Source organism: Pleurodeles waltl, chromosome 6, assembly GCF_031143425.1.
Source record: "Pleurodeles waltl isolate 20211129_DDA chromosome 6, aPleWal1.hap1.20221129, whole genome shotgun sequence".
Classification (NCBI taxonomy): Eukaryota; Metazoa; Chordata; class Amphibia; order Caudata; family Salamandridae; genus Pleurodeles; species Pleurodeles waltl.
Window position 1 is genome coordinate 705286356 of NC_090445.1, and position 26563 is coordinate 705312918.

General features: G+C 45.8%; 1 protein-coding gene across 6 annotated transcripts in view; it reads right to left on the reverse strand.

The window, feature by feature from the left end:
- LOC138300185 (deleted in malignant brain tumors 1 protein-like) overlaps positions 1-26563 on the reverse strand; it is a 499499-nt gene that overhangs the window by 156672 nt on the left and 316264 nt on the right. For all 6 annotated transcript variants that reach the window (XM_069239172.1, XM_069239171.1, XM_069239174.1 and 3 more), the window contains 2 exons: positions 10233-10550; positions 8926-8955 (listed from right to left, as the gene is read on the reverse strand). In XM_069239172.1, the coding sequence (XP_069095273.1) occupies positions 8926-8955; positions 10233-10550 (348 nt within the window). The remainder of the gene's footprint in view (positions 1-8925; positions 8956-10232; positions 10551-26563) is intronic.

Consider the following 26563-nt stretch of genomic DNA (forward strand, 5'->3'; position numbering starts at 1 on the left):
AGTAAAATCAGCCTTGCAAAAGACCCAGGCTTGCTAACCACCAGGGGCCAAAACATGTGCTGGCTGTATGTTTTTATAAATAACAAAGCACGCTTTGGCAATGTTTTCACAAGTTTGCCATCAGAAATAAAGACTGGAAATTCTATCTGAATTATTCATTGGATCAACCAAGGACGAAATATTTAACACCTTCAGCTCTGTCCTGCAATACTGGAATTAATTGGGTATATTTATACTCCATTTGCACAGAATTTGAGTCATTTGCCTTACGCAAATGTGGCGCAAAACTAACTCCATATTTATATTTTGACGTTAGACATGTCTAAAGTCAAAATATTGGAGCTTACACCATTTTTTAGATACGTGAACCTACCTTGCGTCAATGAGATGCAAGGTAGACATTCCCATCTAGAAAATGGTGCTAACCACATAGCCTCAGATTTATCCCTGTGCTAACATGACACACGGGTGGGAGGAGGGGCTAAATAATGGTGCAAAGCTTGCTTTGCACCATTATTTAACGCCTGGGTCAGACTAGGCTTTAGGGGACCTGTGAACCCATTTCCATGGTTAAGAACCATGGAATGAGTCCACAGATGCCTTCCTCAAGCCCCAGGAACACTCCTACCCACACCAGAGGGACACCAGAGGATGGGATACCCCATCCCAGGTAAATAGGTTAAGTACAGGTAAGTATCTTTTTTTTTGGTATTAAAGTGCCATCGGGGCCCTACTTGGGACCCCCTGCATTGCACAGGGTGCAATGGCCATGCCCAGGGGACACTGGTCCCCTGTGCTGGCCATTGGGGTGGTGAGCATGACTCCTGTCTTTTCTAAGACAGGAGTCATGTGGTATGGATGGTCTTGCATCAGAAAATGATGCTAGGCTGGTTAGAGGCATTTGTTTTTGGCCTCTAACCAGTCTAACATCATTTTTTGGTGCAAAACTCCCTTTTTCCATACCACCATCCCACCCGGCTAACATCACTTTTTTTTACACTAGCCCACCCTTTGCACCATTCCATAAATATGGCGCCTGGCTGGCTCTCAGGAATGGCGCAAGCCAGTGCTAAACTTGTTGATGCGAAACTGCATTAGTGCAGTTTTGCATCAAAAAGTATAAATATGCCCCGATGTTTCTTGAATGGGTAGGGGTACCCCATCTTTACGGATATCCGGACTTCTCAAATTAACCCTCAATTTAGGTTGGGCAATGCCAGAGACTTTTACCCCAGTTTTTCAGGACTCATGCAGTATTGAAAAACCTGGGCCAGATAGCAAAACGCCTGAGGCTGCTTACTATCAGCGCTCATGACAGAGGAGGAGATAAGATTTGTCACTATGTCATGAAAAATCATAAGGGCTGTGCAAGCCCTGTCAGCTAGCTGTGCAGCGTCAGCCACATACTAACCCAGGCGCAGTGGGGCTTATGAAACTACAAGACTTTCACTTCGAGCAACTTGAAACAAATGGATTCATTTTTAAAATGTAGTTAAGTAACTACTTAAATGGAGAGGCCACAAAAGGGTAAGGGTGCAGTATATTAGTCCTTTAACACTTGGTGCCCATGATTAATTGTACATTCAGTATAGAGTATTTTAAGTGCGAGCTGTTGTTATAATAAAGAGGGGAAAGTGCTGTGCCCTTTATTGAACTGGGGGTTCTGTCAAGAACGTTCTATTACAGTGCATGGAATACCTGGGGAGGAGGGGGGTGATGTACAGGAGATGAGGATGAAGGCTGTTGTTGTAGTACCTGATGCTGCATTTCATATTACAGGTAAGATAATAAAAAGGTACTCAATCCTATTGCTTTGATTCATCATTGTAACACACTGTTTGCTACACTTTGGGGAAAACAGCTTTTTGTACTTAACTTCACTAAAATGAACATGTAATCTAAAAATATACGTAACGAAAAAGAAACGTTAAATATGCTCATGTATTGCTATTTCGATGTCCTAGTGGCATTTACAAACCACTTGCATCAGCCTTCGACCTTGCGGCTTTTTAATGTTACCAGAACCTCCTGATGCAATATTGGACCATAGTAATATGTGACATCATATTTTGCATGTCACCAATCTCCTGTGTCCAGCCATATCCAGACATCTGTGTTTCTCTATTCTTTAGATATGTCTGTCCTTTTCATAAGTCTGTCACTCTCTTTGTGCATCTTTATAATTTTGTCTAAATATCTTTCCTCAATAATACCAGGATGGTCGGGTAAGGTCGTTGGTGAGACTTTTAATGAAGTACTTATAGTCAATGGTTAAAATGGAATTAGTGACTGTTTGCATTAGTTTTAGTCATTTAATATCCGGAATGAAATGCAGTCTGTTAAGTTCATATATCTTTGTTTTTTAAACAGGTCTTTCTCTGTAAAACATCCCCATCACTCCCGAAGCCCTACTTCTTTATCTGTGTATTTAAAACATACATCTATGCATTTAAAACTGTGGTGAGGGGTGGGTGGTAAAATATTAGTGTTTTATGAGTGAATTATATACCAGTAAAATGTTTGGAAGGGATGCCCTAAACACACCCCTTCCATATGCAAAATCGGTATGCGGCTGCAAACCCAAATTTGCGATTTAGTAATGTATTATCTAATGGGTTTAATACACATCATACAAAGCCGTTTTCGGTTGCAAACTGCCCCATTTTGCAAATAAGGCCACTTACTATTGCAAAAGGGCTTCACATTTCTGACCCTATGTCTCCAGTGATTTCAAATTAGGGGTTTGAAGATTGACCTTAGATTTCATTGTTAATGCTACAGAACTATCTTTTCGTAATGTTTACTCTAGTTATCTATTTCACAATTTGAATTATTTCAATAGGTCCACAGATTTTCAGTAATATCACTACATTCATTAATACCTTGGCGGGTGGCCGCTAGGCCTGCTAGGTCAGCAAAGGCATTCCACTACTACGCCAGGTCCATTCCCTATGCAGAGATCCTTCCACAATATTTACAGTTCCCCACCAGGCAGGTAGAGATATTTGTTCTTTCAGAAGTACCAATGCTGCATTAGCTCCATTGAAAGAAGGAATTCTTTGCTGAGTGGGTACCATATTTGAATCAGTTGATTGTCGGAAATGTTGCTTTCTGAAAACAAACACCCAAAACGTGAGCTTGTTTGCAGAAACACAAATGAATGGTCCTGATGTGCAGGGAGTTGACCCCCTGCTCATGAGGTGCATTGTGCTTTTTCTGTACTCGAGTACACCATAACTTATCAATTAATGCGTTATATGGAAAAATAGTTAATTTCATCCCTCTCTAATCAGGGTGGGGTGTTCGCAATTGTGTCCATGTATGCTAGTCTGTTGCAAGCAATCAGTACAATAATTTGCACCAGTCGAGGCAGCTGAGGCTCCACCTGTGTAAATCAAGAGATTCCTCTCACCCCAATTGGCGAAAGGGAATAGTGAGTTTGGCAGAGCATTAGATCCAATGATGTGCAGCAGTGCTCGATGTGAGCAGGTGGTTGCAGGTGGGGTCCTCCATCATTTATTTCAGGGCTCTGGCATTTACATTTCCTCATCTGACTTTGACAGAGAACAACAGATAGAAAAACACAACAGGGAAAGAAGGAGGAAGACATAGTGGGACCACAGTGGCAAACTGAAAATGCAGGGACAAAATGGAGCGTGCAGAAGTGTGTTTGAGAGCCAGGGAATGTCTAGTGAGAGATTAAAGATGCATGAAGATAAGTAAATGCTAATCATTCGTTATTCAACACCACAACCTTCTGCAGCATCTAAAGCAAGTACTGAGCAAATGTTTGGGCCAAGGTACTTATTATTTTACAAATTAAGTCTACCACTTAGCCAAACTCAAAATGACTCCCTATTTATTTGTATTAATCATCTTTCCTCTCTCCAATCAAAGCAGTTAACACAAAAGCACCTGCAAAGAAAAATGAATAAATGAAGGATACACACTCACATTAATGTTTTGTATGACTCACTGAGAGACATTAACATGACTTAAGCAACAGAAAAGGATGATGAACGGAGTGCTGAAACTTTTGAAATACTCACAGCCAGTCACCGATCTGGGTTAAATCCATCATTACTTTGCTCACCATGCCACCCCAGTTTGGACCTAGCCATGTGCAAATCATTCTTTGACCCTGCTCCCCATTGGAACAGTCCAGCCCAAACTGCCAGGCCAGGTCCTCCCTGAACCATAAACAAGCATCCAGGGACTGGCCTCATCAGCCAGTCTAGCTTGAACCTAATGGTACAGTGAGCGAGGGACCCATGTCTGGACATATCCTGGCCACTTAGGGCGACTTTAGCAACACAAAAGGATGATGGATGGAAGGCTGACACGTTTCAAACACTCATCCTCAGTTACAGATCTGGGTTGAATCCATTGTTCTTTTATTCACTATGTGTAGGAAAGTACCCTCTTTTTGCCATTGTTACCTCCATTTTCTGCCTGATGTCAGTGTGCTTGACTGTGTTCACTGGGATCCTGCTAACCAGGACCCCATTGATTATGCTCTCTCTCCTCTAAATTTGATTGTTGCATACTCGTAACCCAGTATTTCAACCACAATTGGCATACTGGTGCCCCCTTAAAAGTCTCTACTATGTGGTACTTAGGTACCCAGGGCATTGGGGTTCCAGGGGTTCCCTATGGGCTGTAGCATATCTTTTGCCACCCAGGGGGAGCCCATGTAGAGGCTTCTGCAGGACTGCCATTGCAGCCTGCGTGAAAAGGTGCATGCACCCTTTTACTGCCATTTACAGTGCACGAGGTCACTTATATGTCACCCCTATAGCAGGCCCTCCAGCCCTGATGGCAGGGTGCAAAGTAGCTGTGTGTGAGGGCACCCCTGCACTAGCAGAGGTGCCACCACCACCTCAGGACCATTTTCCCAGACTTTGTGAGTGCGGGGACACCATTTTATGCATGTACTTGATATAGGTCACTACCTATATCCAGCTTCATAATGGCAACTCCGAACATAGGCATGTTTGGTTTCAAACATTTAGGAATCATACCCCCATGCTTTTGCAAGCATTGGTTGTATGATCTCATGCATTCTGGGGGATCCTTAGAGGACCCCCACTACTGCCATTTCAGCCTTCTGAGGATTTCCAGGCAGCCCCAGCTGCTGCTATCTCCAGACAGGTTTCTGCCCTCCTGTTGCTTGAGAAGCTTTCACCCAGGAAGGCAGAACATAGGGTTTCCTTTGGGAGAGGGGTGTTACACCATCTTCCTTTGGAAATAGGTGTTACAGGCTTGGGAGGGGTAGCCTCCCCAAGCCTCTGAAAATGCTTTGAAGGGCACATTTGGTGCCCTCCTTGCATAATCCAGTCTACACCAGTTCAGGGACCCCCAGACCCTGCTCTGGCACGAAACTGTACAAAGGAAAGAGGAGTGACCACTCCCCTGTCCATCCCCACCCCAGTGGTGGTGCTCAGAGCTCATCCAGAGGGTCCCTGGGTTTTGGATTCCGAGGTGGCAGGGAACTGTAGGAGCATCTGAGTGGTCAGTACCAGCAGAGCCCTCCCCTGATAGGTGCTTACCTGTTGAGCTGACCAATCCCCCTTTCAGGGCCATTTAGGCTCCATTCTTTGGGTGGTTCTTCAGATTCGGATTGCAAGACTCCAGCAGGAATCCTCTGCATCTTCCACTTCAACTTTTCACCAAAGAAACTGCATCTGGAACCTCCATGAACTCTACAAACTGCAACAAAGAAGCAAGATGCCTTCTGCAACATTGTATCTTCAGCTCCTTCCAGCAACTGCAACTGTTTTCCTGTCATGAATCCTGTAAGGACAGCCCATCTTCAGCCTGCACCAGAGGAGCGAAGGAATATCACTTGTGGTGAAGGATTCACTTGTCTCCTTCAGCAGGAACCTACTGCAACGATGATCACAGCGTGGATCCCCTCTCCTGCTAAGCTGCATGGATCCTGAAGTGGTCCTGACTGTCCTGACATTCTACTGTCCAACTTTGGAGGAGATAAGAGCTTGTCTCCCCACGCAAGACAGTACCCCCGTGCTCCATGTGGTTTGCAATTGCCAAGGCTTGTTGGCATATTTCCACAAAGTTCTTCATGCACCCTGCAGCTCCGGACCCCAGCACTCTATCCTGCAATGCACATCTTCCTGAGTGGTTGTCCGGCAGTGTGGGAGCCTTTGTCATAGTGCTGCGTGGGCCTCCTTTTGCATCTCCTTTGTCCCAATGCTGTGGGACGTCTGTGCACGCTGCCTGGTCTGTCCCCATGCTGTGGGACTTCTGTGCATGCTGCCTGGTCTTCTGTGGGCTCTCTGAGTTGCTGGGAGCCCACTCTGACTCCCCCTCCTGAGTAGAGTCCACCTGGTTCTTCCTTGTCCCAGGGAGCGCCACTTTCCGCTAACTGCAAGCTTTGCATGTGCCAAGGCTTGTTGGCGGACTCCAGCAATGCAAACCAGACTGCAATTCTCCATCCATTGTGGGACATCACTTGCACCAACCAGGAACCTGGCTCTGTCTTCTTGGGTGCAAAACTGAATTTACCGGTGGTTCTTCTTTGGCACTGTTATCTGGGTTAGCTGGGGCTGCTGTTCTCCCTGGACTCTTCTCTGCTTCTTAGTCTTGGTCCCCTTCTTCCACAGATCTTCAGGTCCAGGAATCCACTGTTGGTGTCTTGCAGGCTCTTCTGGTTCTTGCATAATCTTCTTTCTCATTTCTGTGCGTGTTCTGGGAAAGTTACTGTGTTTTACTTCTGCTTTCCTGGGCACTGAGGCGGGTTCTAGTACTTACCTTTAGGGTTTTCTGGTACTCCCAGCACTTCTCTACACACTACCCTTACGTAGGTGGGAAACCACCATTCGCATTCCACTTTCTTAGTATATGGTTTGTGTTCCCTTGGGCCCATTTCTATCTATTGTGATTGTCACTAATTGCACTGTTTTCTAAGTGTTTGTACACCTGTTTTTGCATACTAGTGTATATTATTTGTGTATTACTTACCTCCCAAGGGAGTATAGTCTCTATGGTATTTTTTGCATTTGTGTCACCAAAATAAAGTACCTTTATTTTTGTAACAATTAGTATTTTCTTTCATGTGCTGGAGTACTGTGTGACCACAGTGGTATTGCATGAGCTTTGCATGTCTCGTAGATAGGCCTTGGCTGCTCAGCTACAGCCACCTCTAGAGAGCCTGGCTTCTAGACACTGCCTACATTTCAATAATAAGGGATAACTGGTCCTTGTATATGGTGTAAGTACCATAGGTACCCACTACAGACCAGACCAGCCTCCTTCACCACAGTCACACCACAGTCTTGACCCTGCTCTCCATGGGAACAGTCCAGTCTGAACTGCCAGACCTGGTCTTTCCTAGACCGGAAACAAGCATCCTGGCACCAGTTTCAGGGTATCACCACTCATCAGCAAGGCTAGCTTGAATCCAGTGGCACAGTGAGCAAGGGACCCAGGTCTGGACATACCCTGGCCATTTTAGCAACACAAAAGGATGATGTATGGAGTGCTGAAACTTTTCAAACACTCATCCTCAGTCACAGATCTGGTTTAAATCCATCATTCTATTTTATTGCTCACCATGCGACCTCAGTCATGTCCCCAGATACTCGCTTCCAGTCCAGGGAGGACCTGGCTTGGCAGTTCGGGGAGGACTATTCCCATGGGAAGCAGGGTCAAGACTGATTTGCATTAGGCAGGGTCCAAATCTGGGGGGGCATGGTGAGCAAAAGAACAATGGATTAAACCCAGATCTGTGACTGGGGGTGTGTTTGAAAAGTTTCAACACTCCGCCCATCATCCTTTTGTGTTGCCATTAACATGGCTGCCAGATTTTAAATCTGATAAGTCAATGCTGTGTTGTAGCTATGGTGGGTTACAGCTATTATAGCTTATTGTTGCTATGTTATGTATGTCATAAATGAATTCCTAGCTGCTCTGTGAGAGCAGCACTGGAATGCAGGGTGTACAGCTTTTGGAGGAGAGGGAAGGTACAGAGAGTGGTGGGTGTGGATAACAGGAGGTCAGGTATTTTGCTTTTACTTTGGACAGGGAAGAGAGGCCATGTTAGTTATGGCTTCCCCAGTGCTTAATTTGTAAATAAAAAGGTGCTAGTGCCCAGAGCCATCCTCTCAAACATGCGGCTGCTGCAATTAAATGTGCTAACACGGTATACTGAGGCAGCATATTCCTGAAGTCATCTTGGGCCTCTTCAAGCCATTTGCGATCCCTGCACCATCAACTCATTCTGCCAGCTTCATGCTTTCTTCCATTGTGATTCTTTTTCGTTTTTCTCTTCCTCCTTCTTATCCATATGTGTCTTTTGCTTGCAGTAAATGCTTGAGGAAAAAAAAGGACTGCCATCCCTCAAAAATAAGTGCAGGTGCTCTGCCCAGCAACAACGAGCACAAATTAAGCACTGGGATTCCCCTTACTCTTTTGCCCCTGTGTAGCAGTGACTGTTGGGGCATATATAATACAAAACTATAGATGGATAAAAAGTGAATTACTGGGATGTTTTTCACCTCGGGGTTCTGAGTGACATTATAGACAATTTGAGCTTCACTCTCATTGTCTATTTCATGTCAACCAGAACATCCCCTTAATTCACTGTTACCCTTTTATAATTCTGTATAATATAGCGTCTTCAAAACTCCCAGCCCAGTAACAGTACTGGCTCCAGTCAATAGGACTTTTATATGAAGTTGTATTTTCACAAGTTTCCTTGCAAGAGTGACATTTATTCTGGCACACTTGGCTACAAGTGCTGCCTGGAAATAAAGGCAGTTAGGGCTACAACTATTCTCCAGAGCTCTTCTTTCTTGGCACTGCAATACAGTACTGCCTTTCAAAGATATTTGCTCTATTATTAATTGGCAGTGTACTCACCAATTTACACCACACACAAGCATAAGAAAATTGACTCATAATTACCGACTGCTGGCGTTGTAGTTGCTGATTGACCTGTAATCAGAAAAAGTATCAAAATCATACCCAGTAAAAATAATGTATGTCACTTATAGGTGACTTCTATCCATATTTGTATAATTTGGAAAGCAATCCTCCATGAACATTAACATTAGATTTTGAACCAGGTGTCATTCATCTATTAATAGTTTAAATCAATTAAAACAGCTTCCATCCCAAACAATATTTAGAGGTGATAATCAGCAGCTCATTCACTGATGTGCCAACCCTGTAGGGGATATCATTCATCATTACCCTTCACAGACTTCTCTGAAACATTTGCATTTTACTCTAAAAAGATATCAGTGACAGGACCATGCTCCTGTGAACGTAGTGTTGCCAGATCTTATGGCCTCATGAGTCAGTGATGGGTGGCTTTCTGCTAAATCTTTATTGTAGTGAGCACCACTCTGTGTTTTCTGTTTATTCATTTTTCAGCTTTAACCCTCTTTGGATGATCGTTATCCAGAAAGCAAACAGTATTGAGCACCTACACTCAGAACTGCCTGAGAAGGAGAAGGTTGCATTATTGCAGTCCCATACCTGGAAATGTGTGAAGTGTCAAATTGGGGTATTGAGCAGGTATGGATCTTGGGCAAAGGTAATATATGCAAGCCACCAAAATGGAGATTTTAAATGGTCCTTAGTATGGTGGTGTAACCTTGCTTTATTGTGAGCAAATCAAAAGGTTCTCTTCTTTCGAGGCCATTGAGCTGACCAACTCTTCCAGCACAATGATACAACTTCTCTATTCCCTGAGACAATATTGCCCATGACCCAGCATGGTTACGGGATCACTGTGCATGTATGATAATGACAGAACTCTTCCTTTGAACCAGCAGTAAACTAATGTACCAACATAGCATGAGTATTTCCTCTGAGCAGCGTAAACAAGAGCAAAATGAATTAATTCCTTCGATATAAAAATGTGCCCTTCTTTTTCCTTAGGCATTATTGAAGTATGACTTCTCTTAAAAATAATCAAGTAATCTTCATAGCTTAACATGGAGAAACATCTTGCAAGTGACATATCGAAACAAGAATTCTCAGGGAGCATTTTTAGTCACATGAAAAAATAAAAAAGATAAGGAAGCATATGGGCATCCAGACCAATGTGTGGAGTTGTTCATGACTGCTGCATTAAAAATAGAAACAACTATTTTGTCAGTGCCATGTTTTAGATTCTCATATTCTCATGATACACTGCAATGAATTGTCACAGAATACTGTTAGACAGAGTCAATAACACTCTTCCAAAAAGAGTGCACACTCACTTCTTGAGCAGATGACGCTGGCATCCTCGCTGTGGACACAGTTATGCATGCCCATCCCTCTGTGAGGACACATCCACAGCGCATGCTCTTCCCCTCTGCAGTTTACATCATCTAGATGGATGGGACCGTAGCCCTGACCATAGTGGGCATTCCCTGGAGCAGACACTGCATATCCACAGCCAATTTCTCTGCACACAACATGTGCATCAGTGAGGTCCCAGCCATCGTCACACACCGTGCCCCAGGAAGAGCTGTAATATACCTCAACACGACCTGCACATCTGTCCAAGCTGTTCACTAGTCGAACTGAGAAATACGCTGTAAGAAATTGAGAGAAAGAATAACTATCAGCTCTGAACTCAAGTCTGTATCACTACTAAGATGACATCTTCTGAAAATGACTCACTGCTATCCCACCCAAATCCATATCATTTTGACATAAATGTTTCGATGAAGATCATTCTCATAAAAAAATGCTTGGCTTTGAGCAAGTAGTGTCTTGAGAGGCTTGCTCAGGTTGCTTTCCTGAGTTACGTGGGCACAGATGGAAGCAGGGACCGCAGATTCATGCCATCACTATGAGCTCAACTATAGAATGGCATTAGAATGGTGGGTATAGAAGTAAAGAGAAATGTGGCGGATTATGACACAGAAAAACAGAGAACAACACTTCAAAAGTGATAGAAAGCAGGGCAAGTGAGGAGAGTAACAGGGTATTCAAGAATAGATGGCCAGACAACACACAGCTACAGGCAGAGAGGTAAATGAGTGAGGGACGAGCAAAGAGAAGGCAGGAACAGTGACAGGTAGAAAGGCGGATATAATGACAAGAAGAGAGATTGGAAAAGTGACTGCCAAGGCTGCAGGTGGAGAAAGTGACTTGGAGAATCAAGTGGTAACTGCAGTAAAGAGAAGGAGAGTGGAGGGAGAAAGTGGTATCACGGAATTTTTCATTGTCAGAAGAATGAGGGTTGGGGACCCCACAATTTTGACACCCCAAACCTTTACCTCCAAAGAACACCTACAATTCTATTTATTGGGGCTGGTGTTAAAACATAATTTCTTGAGTCAATGGTAAGGCACCTCCCAACATGTCAAAATACCAAAAATTGAGTCAATCAAGTAAAAGGGGCCACTCAAAAACTGAGTTATACATCAAGGGTTTTATTTCAAAATTCAAAAGGTGTGGTACAGAATAATTGCCATGAATGAACTCAGCAAATACAGCATCACAGAAAAGTCCAAAATAAACATGTTCTAAGTCCCAAGTGAGCCCCAATGTTAAGAGAGAAAAGAACAACATCCCTAGCTGTATCTAAGCCTTTAGAGAAGTCTTCTGGCTCACCCCCAAAATCAAGTGTTTATGTACAATAATTTCACATAATAAATCACTAAAACTGCAAAATCATTGTGGTGTGATGTAAGGTGTTCCACTCTCAGCAAGTCAGAGCACATTTTTACTAAGCGTCATATTGCCTTAACACTTAAGCACTATCCCACTAACTTAATATTGATTATGACCATTCTATGCTACTACCATCCAGAAACAGTAGAAGAAAGTAAATACATGAACACAGGCATACTAATATTAATGAATAGGATACAGTGAGCTAGAAGAAGGACCTTGGAAAATGTTACAATTTTGTGTCCAGGACAGGGAAGGTTCATCCAGAACAGCATGAACAATGACAATGGAAATAATCAAAAATTACGCTGCTTGACTGTGTGCTGCAGAAATGATAAACAGTGAAATGTGAAGGGGAAGACATCCATTTTGTAAAACATGTCTCCTAGGCCTAAACTGAGCCCTAGTTAACAAGGGTCAGGAAAACACTCTTCTGTGCATTGTTAGAAATGTGTTTTAGTGCAACAGTATTATATGTGTGTACATGTATAATTGAGTGTAAAACTGTATTCTGCATGTTATTAATGATGCATAAAGCATGAATGCACAAAGATTCTCGGTGCAAAAAAGCTGTCAATACCTAAGTGTCAAAGAAAGGATAATGAAGCCGACTCGGTCCATTTAATGTTTTATGTGACTCTTCACAGAAGCTATTTCCCATTGAAAGAAGTGGAAGAAGGGCAACCACGAAGACTTCCTCAGGAGGTCTCCTGTAGGATTCACAGGCAGGAGAATGGACGACTTCAAAAGGACTTCAGCCATCAATACACATGTAGACATTTTTTCTGCAAAGATGAGCCTGCAGAAACCCGACAAAGATGATCCTTGGCAAAGTGCAGATACTTTAAAGAGCATTTTCACTTAACTTCATTGATTAGATCTGTTAATGACTTACCTTCGGCCGGGTCATAGATATTTTCTAGTCAGCAGTATTGCACGGTGTAGGTGAAAAAATGACATAGGACCTCATTACGACTTTGGTGGTGTTCTGTCAAGACCTCCATGGTGACGCCAGCCAAAAGACAGCCATGTTGGCGGTCATCCGACTGCCGTATTAGGATCCAGACTGTGAAGACCACCAAAAAGCAGCCAAAATACTGAAAAAGCACAGAACACTGGCGGGCAGGAAAGAGGCGGTTCCACCACCAGCACCACCAGGCTGACACAAATCTACTCACTAGATTTTGACCCACAAATCACCACAGTGGTACTATCATGGTGGAAAACCATTGGCTTTGCGAGCCATCATAATCAGAAACTACCACTGACAAAACACAACACTACATTAGACAGTTTGAATATCCCACACTACACTTGACACATATCAGCACATCTGAGACACATACACACACCCCTATATAACACACCCTCACACAACCCACAAACCTTTGCAACAAAAACCACAAGAGAGCAGGCATGAACACACAGAGATCACCCTAACACTATAGGCACACACATCACATGCATCACAGATCAGCTAAAGAACACAATACACACGTAACGAGCACACACATTTCATGACAACCGCCCATCCCTCACACGCACCACCCACACCCCATCAAACACCCAACACTAGACCCTTCCATACACAACACTCCACCCACACCATCAACACAATCACAACCATGTCCCCACAAAAGCACCCATGATTCAATGACAATGAGTTAAGGGTCACAGTGGGTGAAATTGTCAGGGTAGAGCCACAAGTGTTTGGAGCACAGGTTCAGCTAACATCAATTGCCAGGAAAATGGAGTTAATGCAATGAATGGTCAACAGGGTCAACTCAATGGGCAGCCATCCACGCACAAGAGACAGCATCAGGAAGAGGTTGAACGACCTACAGGGAAAGGTGCATTTCATGGCATTGAGATGTCGGATAGCCGTACACAAGACTGGCAGTGGGCCTCACCTCCTTCCCCACAGTTCACATCTTGGGAGGAGAAGGTCTTGGAGATACTGCATCTGGATGGCCTGACTGGAATACCTGGGGGCCTGGAGTCTGGTAAGTAACCACAACATTTATGACACACAATTGATGTGCCCTGCATGCCTCCTCATCACCCAAATACCCTCTAATTCAGTGATTGTTCCCCTGCACCTACCAGCCAATCACCCAATGCCCCTCTCCTGCACGTACCACCCCACACAGCCCTACTGCCCACACAGCCCTTGGCACAGGAACGGATACCACAGCCTAATCCTATCACAACGACTCTCACAATGCACCAAACCATTTATGCCAAAACCTGCAATTAGCACCTCACCTCATATTTCATGCATGTATGACTATTGTACTACATACACCAACTAAATTGTACGACAGAGGACCGGTACATGGCAGGACAGCAATGCAATGGCACACCACAATGGCAAGCAAGGGTAAACACAGCTACTGCTCAGTGACAATTCCAAATGGACACTGATCCATATCCCTAACCCATAATAGACTTACCTGGGTTGGAAAGTAAGATGCCAGACTAATCACAGACAGGAATATAACACTGCATACCCACTTACTTTCGTCCCAATGGGACATCATGGTCCAATGTGCAGGCTAATTGTGTGACAACTACCAAGCCTAAATGCTCACTGAGTACTACAGTATATTAGTCATGTGAAGTTTCAGATAGTAATAGAACCCCTCAATAGTGCCTTATATACCAGTCATTGATGACAGCATCCAACATGGAGTATGGTACTCCTGTCATAGACTTGTATGTAATACCAAGCTATGCTGTGCAGCAACTGTAATTGTCATTGCAGGGAATCGTGGTAAGCCACTGTCTGCATCTCACAAAGAGGGAACCAAACACACTTATTCAACTGTACTCTGCGTCACACTCCATCCACAGGTAACCCTGCCATTGCCACCATGGAGAGGATACCAGACATTGCCAGCCCTCCTCAGGATGAAGGCCCAAGTGAGGACAGCACGCCTGGCTGTCTGGACAGTGACAACCTACCTCACCCATCCGGAACACCAGGTCAGTTGATGACTCCTAGCATTACCCTTCCGATATAAAACCCTCCACCCCTGGTGCTCTGACATCACAGCCCACCAAGCACCCCCAAACCTGTGTCCCAAGGACTGTTCAATCTATGGTGTGCCCCACAGTACAGGGACCTGAGACAGACCTTGACACCCCAGACAATGATGGACCTGCTAACACTGGGAGTGGACACACCATGCCAGGGGCACAGCCACCTGGGGGCAGGGCATGGGAGGGATGCTGTGGGCCAGAGGATGGGGCTCCCAAGCGACTCCACTGATCAGGATACCATCCCTAAGTCCTGGGAACATACCAAAATTCCCAGGACAGGATGGCCCACATCATCACCATGTTGGAAAAAAATCAAAGGCCGGATAGGGACTACCACCAGGAGGTCATGCAGCAGTGGCAAGAACACAATGCTACCATGACCTCCACAGCAGGGGTGCTGAGGGACATGACCAGCACCCTGCATGCTTTAACCACCCACCCATAGGCCCCTTCCACTAGCAACATGACATCTGCCCCCTCTACATCAGTGGCATCCAGTGAATTGGAGGCCCTGCCAGGGGAACCCCAAACCTCAGATATCCCTTCCACTGTAGCTGAAGAACCCCCCTGCAAAAATGGATGTCCATCCAGACATTTGGCTGGAGCAGATGCCAAGATGAAACCCACTGCCAGGAAGTTAACTTCTTCTGAGTTGTCACTTTAGTATGCAACTGATATACCCTGTTGACTGGACTGAGACAGAACTCTATTTTCCCTTGGTACAAGAGCACTTGACCTGTGTGACCCAGCGTTGTAGTTGCTACTCAGATATATCCATCTCCACTCATCACCTGTGTGTAACACACTTACTTACATTTATTTAGCATGTCACAAAACTTAAATGCACAATAAATCACTTTTAAATCCAACTACTGTAAATGTGCATTTAATGGTCCAACAACATTTGTCCTTCTTCATAAGTGTGGTCTGGAAATGCCCAGTGATTCGAACTAGTAGTGTAATGTCCTTCGGACGGAGGCTCCCTCAGCAGGGCACACATGACAACAGAAATGTACATTGACAGATGTCAGAGAATTATGTTGAAGTACACAGTAACACCACCTAAAAAGTAAGTTGTGTCATCTGCAAATAGAGCAAGACAGAGCGTAGCATGAGGATGGAAGGCAAGATGACACACTAAGCACATATAGAGGTAATGTACTTCTCATGGGCACCAAGATTGGACCTATACAGCACCAGGCTCTGACCCTTCACATGATTCCTATAACAGGATATATGTCATGTACCCCTCTCAGAACTTTACACAATCATCATTGACTACTGTTAATGTATATCTCAAGTCTTTGGTAGCAGGCTCTCAGATGAAACCCACATCCAGCTGAAGGGAGGAGATGGGAATAGGAGAATGCAGGTAATACAGATCTAAACAGGTCAATCCATTTGCGAAGAGAATGTTGGAATCAGTTGTCACAGTACATGTTAGAGGTGAACCACTAATATTATACACTTTTCATCATAACTGTATGCTTCCACCAATCACACATAGGCAATGGACATCATACACCATCAAATATGCCAAAGGTCAGGAGGTATAATGTCAGCTATCCACTTCTAATTGTGCACAGACAAAACTTGAAAAAGGCCACCCCACATACCTGTATGTCACTGGAAGTACTAATTGATGAGCTCTGTCCTACAGTCAGCTGCCCCTTCTTCCTTTGGCTCTTCATCACTTTCCATGTCACCATGTGCAGCCACATGTATAGTTGCCTCACCGTCATCAGCTAGCAATAGTATCCAATGCCTCAGGGTCAGATTGTGGAGCATGCAGCAAGCTACGATGATTTGACAAACCTTGTGAGGCGAGTAGAGGAGGGCACCTCAGATAGGTCCAGGCACCTGAATCTTGCCTTCAGGAGGTCAAAGGTTCATTTGATGACACGCCTTGTCCTCCTGGGGGCCTCATTAAAACAGAGTTCCTCCAGGTGGGGTTGGGAACCTCACAGGTGTCAACAGCCAAGGAAGGTTAGGATAGCCCGAGTCACCTATGAACACAATGGTAGGACTGATCAAACTGAAGGTTCAGCAAGTGGATAGATAGTGATGACAGGTCACATTACATTGTAACACATCACAATGCTTACTTACCAACCAGCCAGGCCCTCTCTGTGTGTAGGCATACCATTATGAGTGGGACATTGCTGTTCCTCAAAATGCAGGAGTCATGCACTGAACCCGTAAACTTGGCTGCCACTTGGGAGATGTACAGGTCTGCCAGACACACCACCTGCACGTTGACAGAGTGGCAGTTCTTCCTATTCCTATACACCTGTTCATTGCCCCTATCACATGTGGAATCTGTTCCATCTGATAAAAGTCCACCTTCACATAGGCACATAGACCATATCTGCTCTTTGGGGAAATCTGATTAAGCTGTCCAGGTGTTTCAAAAAGCACACACTACATCCCTCAACACCAGACTGAACATGGACTGAGACATCCCTGCCGTTAAGGCAACAGTATTCTGGAATGGCCCTGTGGGCAGGGAGTGTAGCACGGACAATACTTGAACGATAGGAGGCATGCAATAGAGATTGCAATTGCCTGGCATCAGATCTGGCTCCAACTGTCTACATGGATCCATGATGGTCTGGTGATTCAGACTGTAGGTCTGGATGACATGCTTGTCCTCCATGGTTGCCAGGTCTACCAGTGGACTGCACACTGATGGTTGTCTCATTTCCCTCATGACAGGATATCTATGTATAGAGGAGAGAATGTACAAAGAGTCCTGCAGTAGGCACAAGCCAGCAGCACATGGAATAGAATCATACACAGAACATGTGTAGGGGTTGTGTAGCAGTGCCGACACAAACAATACAGACCACAGAAATGCACATCATACACTGTCATAGAGGCAAATTGGCAGAAATGTGAGTAGGATTGGACATATCACAAATATTAATCAGGAAAAGTGTGGGTGACTGTTGAGTCCTGCACTGAGCACACATATGTAACAATATTAATGTATGGTTATCTGATGACTATGTACCTCAAAGTAGCTACACAGAACTATCCACATATATTTATGCTCATCAATTTTCATGATTGGTCCATTCTGTAGCACAACCATAAAATCACAACATTTGGTGACACTGGTATCTGGACAACTAGGTGTCTGACACAATTTTTTAGGTACATGCATTGAGTACATCTGCCCAAAATGACAGGCGCCTGATCTACTGTTCTGGACAGTTGGAAGTGACCTAAATCAGCCGGTGGAAGTTTTTATGGTGGCAGGTGGTCGCAACTGCCGTGCAACTTATCACAGGTTAACATTGCTGCCTATGGTGGACTGCGGCCAATGGTGATGACCACCATGGTAATGGTCCTATACATAGTGGCTGTGCCTGCCATTTTCTGCAGTCTTGTTCACTTGACTTCTGACACAGTTGCTAGCAAGACCTCCACTACGTGAGCTGCTGTGTACCACCTCTGGAAGCCATCATGTCATGTCCTGCAGGTGCTGGGGCTCCTGCCTTCACACAAGAAGGGCTGGAGAAGCTGGTGGAGGAGGTCCCACCCTTGTATGGACAGCTATATGGAGCACCAGAGGAACAAGTGAATCCAATGCTTCTGCCTTGTATGATTGGTGATGTGTGTGGGAGTGAGTTGGCTATGTGCACTGTTGTTGGAGTAGAAGCATACGTGTAGTATTCCATACAGGCGTGTGTGCTGAGAGTATGGGTATGTGTGCTCCCTTGCTGTAACAGTTGTGTAGTGTCAACTCCTGTTGGTATGGGGCATGTGTACATGACTTTCCCATTTTGTCTGTGTCATCCATGCAGGTGAACGCCCATCAGAAGAAAGGGATTTAGCATGCCATTGCCAAGCCAGTGCATACTCTGGGGGTCCACAGACAGACTCAGAAGGCCACAGAGGCACAGTTGGGAATGTTCTCTCAATGAGGGAGGGGTGCCCGTCAGACCCTGAGCCCCCTAATGGCCTGCATTTTGGCAGTGGCCTACCCGGAGGTGGATGGGTGTTTGAGGGCAGCACAGCAGCAGTACTGACTGTTTCCTCATACTTGGCTCTGCTTGTATAGTGGCTGCTGTCCCACTTTAGTTTCTGTGACCTTTTAGTAGGTAATGAATGTTTGTAGACTAGTGTGAATCAGTTGGTACCACCTTGACATTGTAGGAGATGTGGATCTGACAGCATGGTTAGCTATGTTTAAGTTTAGGACTCCTGTATCAAGACATCATTCTGACTGCATGTGGAGATGCTCATATGTCAATGCCACATGTGCTTCACAATCCAGACATTCCTATGGATGTGAACTGGTATTTCACCATACCCATTGACTCTAACCTTGTCCATCTATCGGCATATGAGCTTTAGTGGCTCCAAGGTGTCTGACCACTCTCACCTGTGCTGATCACCTGTTGCTTGAACTGGGAGACACACTTTTTTTGGTACAGGGTCAAAACATAACTAGTACTACCTGAGGTATGGGCTACATGTGAGGCTGCCATCTCAGTTCCAACACAGTTTTGGCCTGTGTAGGACAGTAAATATCTGTGTTTTTTGCCATACATCCATTGTCCTTTCATCACCGTTCAATGGTGTATGTGAAGGTTGCAACTATAGGATATTCTACTTTGGGTGACAGATTTGTGTATTTATGCTCTTCCTTGTGATTGACATGTGGGGATTTCGTCTCTGTCCCAATGTGTCGATTCTAGAGGAGGTGAGTTCCTTGTCAGAGTTTGGCTTTTACATTATTCTATATCAATACGATGTAAGACTATGCCCTACCAATTCCTTTTTACCCTGGGTAATATGGAGTTTACATCATGTTCCAATGGTTATGTGGGGATACAACATATGAAGTGGGTCATTCTTTGCTACCCTGAGACCAAGCTGATGTGTTCAGTCTGGTGAGGATTATGTATAGCACTACTTAGGTGATCATGAATATTGGAAATTGGGTCTTTGGTTGGCAGTCAGGTTACCCCCTGTCCAAGCAAGGACCCTCACTCTAGTCAGGGTAAAGGAGAATCACACTCAGTTAACCCCACTCACCCCCTTGGTAGCTTGGCACGAGCAGGTAGGCTTAACTTCAGAGACAAGGTGCAAAGTGTTTGTGCCAACACACACAGTAATATAGTAAAAACACCCCAAAATGTCTCAACACATGTTTAGAACAATAGCCAATATTTATCTAAACAAAACAAGACCAAAACGACAAAAATCCGACATACAAAAGTCAAGTTATGCATTTTTAAAGATTAAGCTTAAAAATAGGGCTTAGAAACACAAAATACTTCGATGAGATGTTAACACGGTGTTGTGGGGGAGTCGTTCCCAACAATCCGACACCACCGGCGCCGGGCACGGAGTCACGCAGACCCCCAGGTACAGTACCTTAGTGAAGTGTGAAAACAAGTTGGTGCGCGAAGTCGGGGATCGCGGCGTCGCTGGACCTGAGGCGGCATCTGTTCCGGTGCTGTGGGGTGAAGGAGCTGTAGCGTCGGGTCCTTGCTGCCAAGCAGTGGAGGTGAGGTGGCGTTGGTGCGAAGCGTTAAATCTGCAACTTTGGGCGGCGGCAGTCATGAGTGCGGAGACTTCCACGGAGTTGCGGACTTCGACGAGGCTGCAGTGGTGTTGGGCCTGTGAGGGTTGTTGCACTCCAGTGAGGACCATTGAGTCAGTTGCAGGCGGCGTCATAAGATTCGGCAGCTGCGACGGTCCAGAGTCGTCTGAAGTCGGTTTAATTGGATTTTCACCAGCTTCTCTTCTCAAGGGCCCAGGGACTGGATAGGGAACCACTTGTTAGGGCAGGAGTCTCACCAGGTGCTGGTACAGGAAGTCTTTGATGGCACTGAGGCTTCAGAACAGGGGGCAAGCCCTTGGAGATTCTTCTCAAGCATAAATATACCACAAAATCCAGTCTTTGTCCCCTTTCACAGGCAGAAGCAGCAACTGCAGGGTAGCCCTATAAAGCACAGTCACAGGCAGGGGTAGAACTTTTCATCAGCTCTTCTCCTTAGCAGAGGCTCCTCTTGATTCTAAAAGTGATCTGATCTTCAGGGGTTTTGGGCGCTCTTCCTATACCCCTTTCTTCTTTTGAAGTAGGCCTACTTGAAAGGAAAGTCTCTCTTGTTTGTGAAATCTTACCTTGCCCAGGCCAGGCCCCAGACACACACCAGGGGATCAGAGACTGGATTGTGTGAGGGCAGGCACAGCCCTTTCAGTGTGAATGACCAGTCATCCCCTCCCTCCTAACACAGATCACTCATCAGGATATGCAGGCTACACTCCGGCTCCATTTGTTTCACATTCTAGAGAATGGTGCAAACAGCCCAACTGTCAAACTGACCCAGACAGGGAATCCACAAACAGGCAGAGTCACAGAATGGTTTAAGGAAGAAAATGCCTTCTTTCTAAAAGTGGCATTTTTAAACACACAATCTAAAAATCAACTTCACTAAAAGATGTATTTTTAAATTGTGAGCTCAAAGACTCTAAACTCCATATTTCTATCTGCTCCCTAATAATATTTAAAGGCAGCCCCCATGTTAACATATGAGAGAGATAGGCCTTGCAACAGTGAAAACCGAAGTTGGCAGTATTTCACTGTTAGGGCATGTCCCTCCTTTAACATACACTGCACCCTTCCCATGGGGCTACCTAGGGCCTACCTTAGGGGTGAATTACATGTATGAAAAGGGAAGGTTTAGGCCTGGTAAGTGGGTACAATTGGCAAGTCTAATTGGCAGTTTAAAACTGCACACACAGACACTGCAGTGGCAGGTCTGAGCCATGTTTACAGGGCTACTAATGTGGGTGGCACAACCAGTGCTGCAGGCCCACTAGTAGCATTTTATTTACAGGCCCTGGGCACCTCTAGTGCACTGCACTAGGGACTTACTAATAAATCAAATAAATCAAATATGCCAATCATAGAAAGTCAATTACACATATATTTTACATAGGAGCACATGCACTTTAGCAGTGGATAGCAGTGGTAAAGTGCCCAGAGTAGCAAAAACAGAGTCCAACATATATCAACAACCTGGGAAACAGAGCCAAAATGTTTGGGGAGACCACAACAAGGATGCCAAAACTAACAATGATGTATTGGTTTATGTACCACTATTGCTTGAGCAGGTATTTGTTGTAATAGGAAATGCTGTATATGCACTGGCAGCCCTTTAGGTCCATGTGTACATATTATTCACATGTCATTTCGGTGTCCAATATGTGTAGTCTGGAGTGCAGTACATGGACTCACTAGTCAGGTATGGAGTGATCAATATCAAGTTACTAATGTTGTGAAATCCTGGAACTGTACCTGCATGTCAGGTGGAATGGTAGTTGGCCTATGATGTCAATTCTGGCTGTCTGAAGTGTAGTTATTGTGAGACAGCACTCAGGAATTGCCTATGGATGTATCATGTGTGCTTTGTAGTCCATTGTAGCTACAAATGCATTTGCTGTAGCTTTGTTTCATGTCAGTAGATGTCCTTCTGTGAATGTGTGAATGTCATGCCATGCCTGCACTCCAGACTTGTATTCTACTCATTATTTGTCATCTGTATGGGAGTCCCACTTGTTCTGACTTCATCAGTTCAGGTACTCATGTTACCATATATGTATAAGGGGTCTACCAGCTATGAGATATATATGGCAGGCGCTGTGTGGTCTGTGAATAGTGTAGTCTACACTATCAAGGGACATTACTCATTGAGAAGGACTGGTCATGTGCTATCTCAGGACATTCATGATGTGTTGTGATCACTTATCTGCTCCTCCATTAGGTGATAGTAGTATGGAAAGATAGGATCTTGAACCTGCTTGTTATTCCTACTTTACAGGTGTTCAATAGGATCACTCCAGTCATGCAAACATACTTAGAATCAGATGTGGGTGTGATAGTGGACATTGAGGGGTGGATAGTTGTAACATGTAGTGAGATGATGTAGGATATGTGTAATGCCAACAGGGATTGCCTAGAATGGAGATGTTTACATACAGTTGTGCATGTTTAAATATTTGCATGTGAGGAATATGATAACCCTTTCTCTCCCTCTCAGTCTCTCCCTCCCTTTCTCTCTATATGTGTGCATCTGCATCAGCAGGTGAAGGAGACATGACACAGGCAAGTGGGGAATGCTGCTGGCAATGGAACCCAGGGTGCTATGACCAGCGACAGTGAGGGCCCACCACCGCCTTCCCTGTAGATCCCCACCCAGCTCTCTGTGCCCGCTCACCCAGGAGGGTGGGTGTTTCCTTCGCCGCAGGCACCTCTGGGCCTGCCTCATTCAGCCCTGCAGTCCTCAGTGAGGAGGCTATTGACCTTGTGAGGTCTATCCCTGTGGGTCAGTTGACCATTGTGAATGCAATCAAGGGAGTGGCAACTCATATACAACAGAGCAATGTGTTCCTGTAGGGAATTCACAGTGCACTGGCTGGCCTACAGAGATTCTTTCAGGCTCTGGCCTCCACACTGATGGCAGCCAGTCACCCTTTGTCTTCCAACCCCCCTTCTTCTTCATCTTCCTCTTCCCAATCCCAAACTCCTCTTCCCGGTCCCATTCAGAGCACACAGACAGAGAAGCATGTATCCACCTCAATATCCAAGGGTTCCACAGACAAACACAAGCACCAAAAGACCCACCACCGACATGCACACAAACAACACCCACCTGCAGATACACCAACAGCTACTACCTGCACAGACTCCCCTGCCACCCAACATTCACATACACTACACGTGACACACCTGCAGTAACCACACCCACATTCACTGGTACAGCCACAACACCTATCCTACCTACAGTCAGCACAATAGCAGACCTTCATACATCAACCCCAGTCACCAAATCCACAGCCACCACAACCACAGACACACACATGCAGCACATGCACCATACCTGCAGTCTCCACCACAACAGACAGTCACCCATCCAGCACAGCATCTCCCAGCACCTCCACCCCACTCCCAAGACCCAAAATTGCCCACATTCACCCATCTAACAGACGCCCAGCACACACATGCATTCCTCACACACACATGGACCCAAAACATCCACCAAGACACCTCCTACAAGCACTCCCTCTCCCTCCACTTCCAAACTCTTTTGCCATGACCATCCCCATGTGTCTAAGAAGTTTTTCCTCTCGGAGTTGAACCTTTTCCCTACTCCTCTCCCATCCTGTGTGACCCCGAAAAGATCAGTTTCCTACCACCAAGGCCCCCCTGCAACTACCCTTGCCCCTCCCCTACAAATACGTTGACCCTTCCAATGTGTTCCAAACCCTCACCTAAGCCACGTCCAAAGCCTCCCTCCCACGCCCAAAGGCCCCCTCTCAAACCACCCCCCCACTCCTTTCACCCAACCAAGTCCCTGAGGTGCCTGCCTGCCCCCGTGATGCCCCTACCTGTGGAGGTTGATTACCAGTCAGGTGTCAAGTAGGAACACTCTTAAATGTCATCTGTGCATTGTGCAAGTTCTTTTATGGACTGGTCTATTGGTAATTTATATTTGTTAATAGTTATTTATTTATATTTTTAAAAAAAATTTATATACATACATCTGGGACGCCCAGTATTTGGTCCCAAAGTTACATCTTGTCTTGCCTTTCATTCCTCATGGCTGTCATGGTCTTGCCTGCTTTCTTTCTGTCTGAGGGTGTTTTGTGTGTTGTGGTTGTACTACCAGTTGTGTCTGGGTTGTTTGTGTGGGTGTGTGTTTTGCGTTTGTCTCAATATGATGGTTGAGTATGGTGTGTTGGGCATGTATGTGTTTTGAGACATTCATTTATGTTGATATTGTGTGTTTTGTCGGTGTTGGCATTTATAATTTGATTTGCGGTGTTCCCTTGTGTGGTTGTACTGTGTGAGTGCATGTGTGTGGTGTGTCCGAACCGCTGTGTGATGTGATTGCATGTTGTGATGTAGGGCTCATTGTATAACTGTGTGACTGTGTGTATTTGTAAAATGGTGTTGTTACGATGTGTGTGTTGCGGAGTGTTGACGGTGTGTAAGAGGTGTTGCGGTTGTTGTGTAGTTGTGTACTGAGCTGGTATTGGCACAGCCGCCCTCAACCTCAGACAATGGATAGACAACTGCTCCAACACCCTCGCTCTGCTCAGGAAACCCTCCAACAACTGCACCAGCACTAAGTCCATCTGGTTCACTGCCGACCTTCAGGCCTCCAAGCAGGAGTACCGAAAAATAGAGAAGAAGGGATGCCACAAACAAACAGAGAGCAACCACCTCGCCCTCAAGATAGCCATCCACAAGCACCACCAGCTCATCCGGACCACTAAGAGATCCTTCTACAAGGATCGCATCAACAACAACGTGCATGACAGCAAAGAGCTCTTCAGCATTGTCAAGGAACTCGCCAACCCCAGGTCCTGCTCCATCGACCCCCCTCCTTTGCAAGACCTCTGCAACTCCCTCACCACCTTTTTCCACCGCAAGATCATGGACATCCACGACAGCTTCAACTCCCTGATCCCCACGACCACTGCGGCCACCACTAACCCCAACGCACCCAGCCCCACCAACCTCCTGCTCTCCTGGACCCACATCAACGACGAGGACACCATCAAAACCATGAGCACTGTCCACTCTGGATCACCCTCCAACCCCTGCCCCCACCATGTCTTCAAAAAAGCAAGCCCCATCATCGCCCCCCAACTCCGTATGATCGTCAACAGTACCATCGAGACCGCCACCTTCCCGGAATGTTGGAAGCACGCCAAAGTCAACGTCCTGCTAAAGAACCCCAAAGCAGACCCCAGAGATCTCAAGAACTACTGGCCCATCTCTCTCCTTCCCTTCCGGGCAGAGGTCATCGAGAAGATCATCAACCGACAACTAACCCGCTTCCTGGAGGACAACAACATGCTGGACATCTCCCAATCCGTATTCCGCAAGAACCACAGCACCGAGACCGCCCTCATTAGCGCAACCGACGATATCAAGACCATGCTCGACAAAGGCGGAACCGCTGCCCTCATCCTCCTGGACCTCTCGGCTGCCTTTGACATCGTCTGTCATCACACCCTCCGCACTCACCTCTACGATGCAGGGATCTGCCACAAGGCTCTGGACTGGATCACATCCTTCCTCTTCAGCAGAAGCCAGAGATTCTGCCTCCCTCCCTCCTTTCTGAAGCCACCAAAACCATTGACGGCATTCCCCAAGGATCCTCTCTCAGCCCAACCCTTTTTAACATCTACATGGCACCGCTCGCCAACATCATCCCATCCCCAACCTCAACATAGTATCATACACCGATTACACCCAGCTGATCCTCTCACTCACCAAGGACCCCGCCACCGCCAAAACCAACCTCCATGACGGACTACATGCCATCGCCAACTGGATGGAGAACAGCCGCCTTAAACTGAATTCAGACAAGACAGAAATCCTCATCCTCTGCTCCAACCGCTCCGCATGGGATGACTCCTGGTGGCCAGCCACCCTAGGAAATGCACTGACGCCCACCAACCACGCAGGCAATCGCTCACCATGACCCAGCAAGTCAACGCCGACTCATCTTTCTGCTTCAACACCCTCCGCATGCTCTGCAAGATCTTCAGATGGATCCTCACTGAAACCAGAAGGACAGTCACCCATGCCCTCGTCAGCAGCAGACTGAACTATGGCAATGCTCTCTATGCTGGAACCATGTCCAAGCTCCAGAAAAAAACTGCAACGTAAATAGAACGCCTCCGCACGCCTCATCCTCGATATCCCACACCGCAACCACATCTCAGCCCACCTCAGAGACCTACAATGGCTCCCCGTCAACAAGAGGATCACCTTCAAACTCCTCATCCACACCCACAAAGCTCTCCACAACGCTGGCCCTGCCTACCTCAATGAGCGACTCACCTTCCA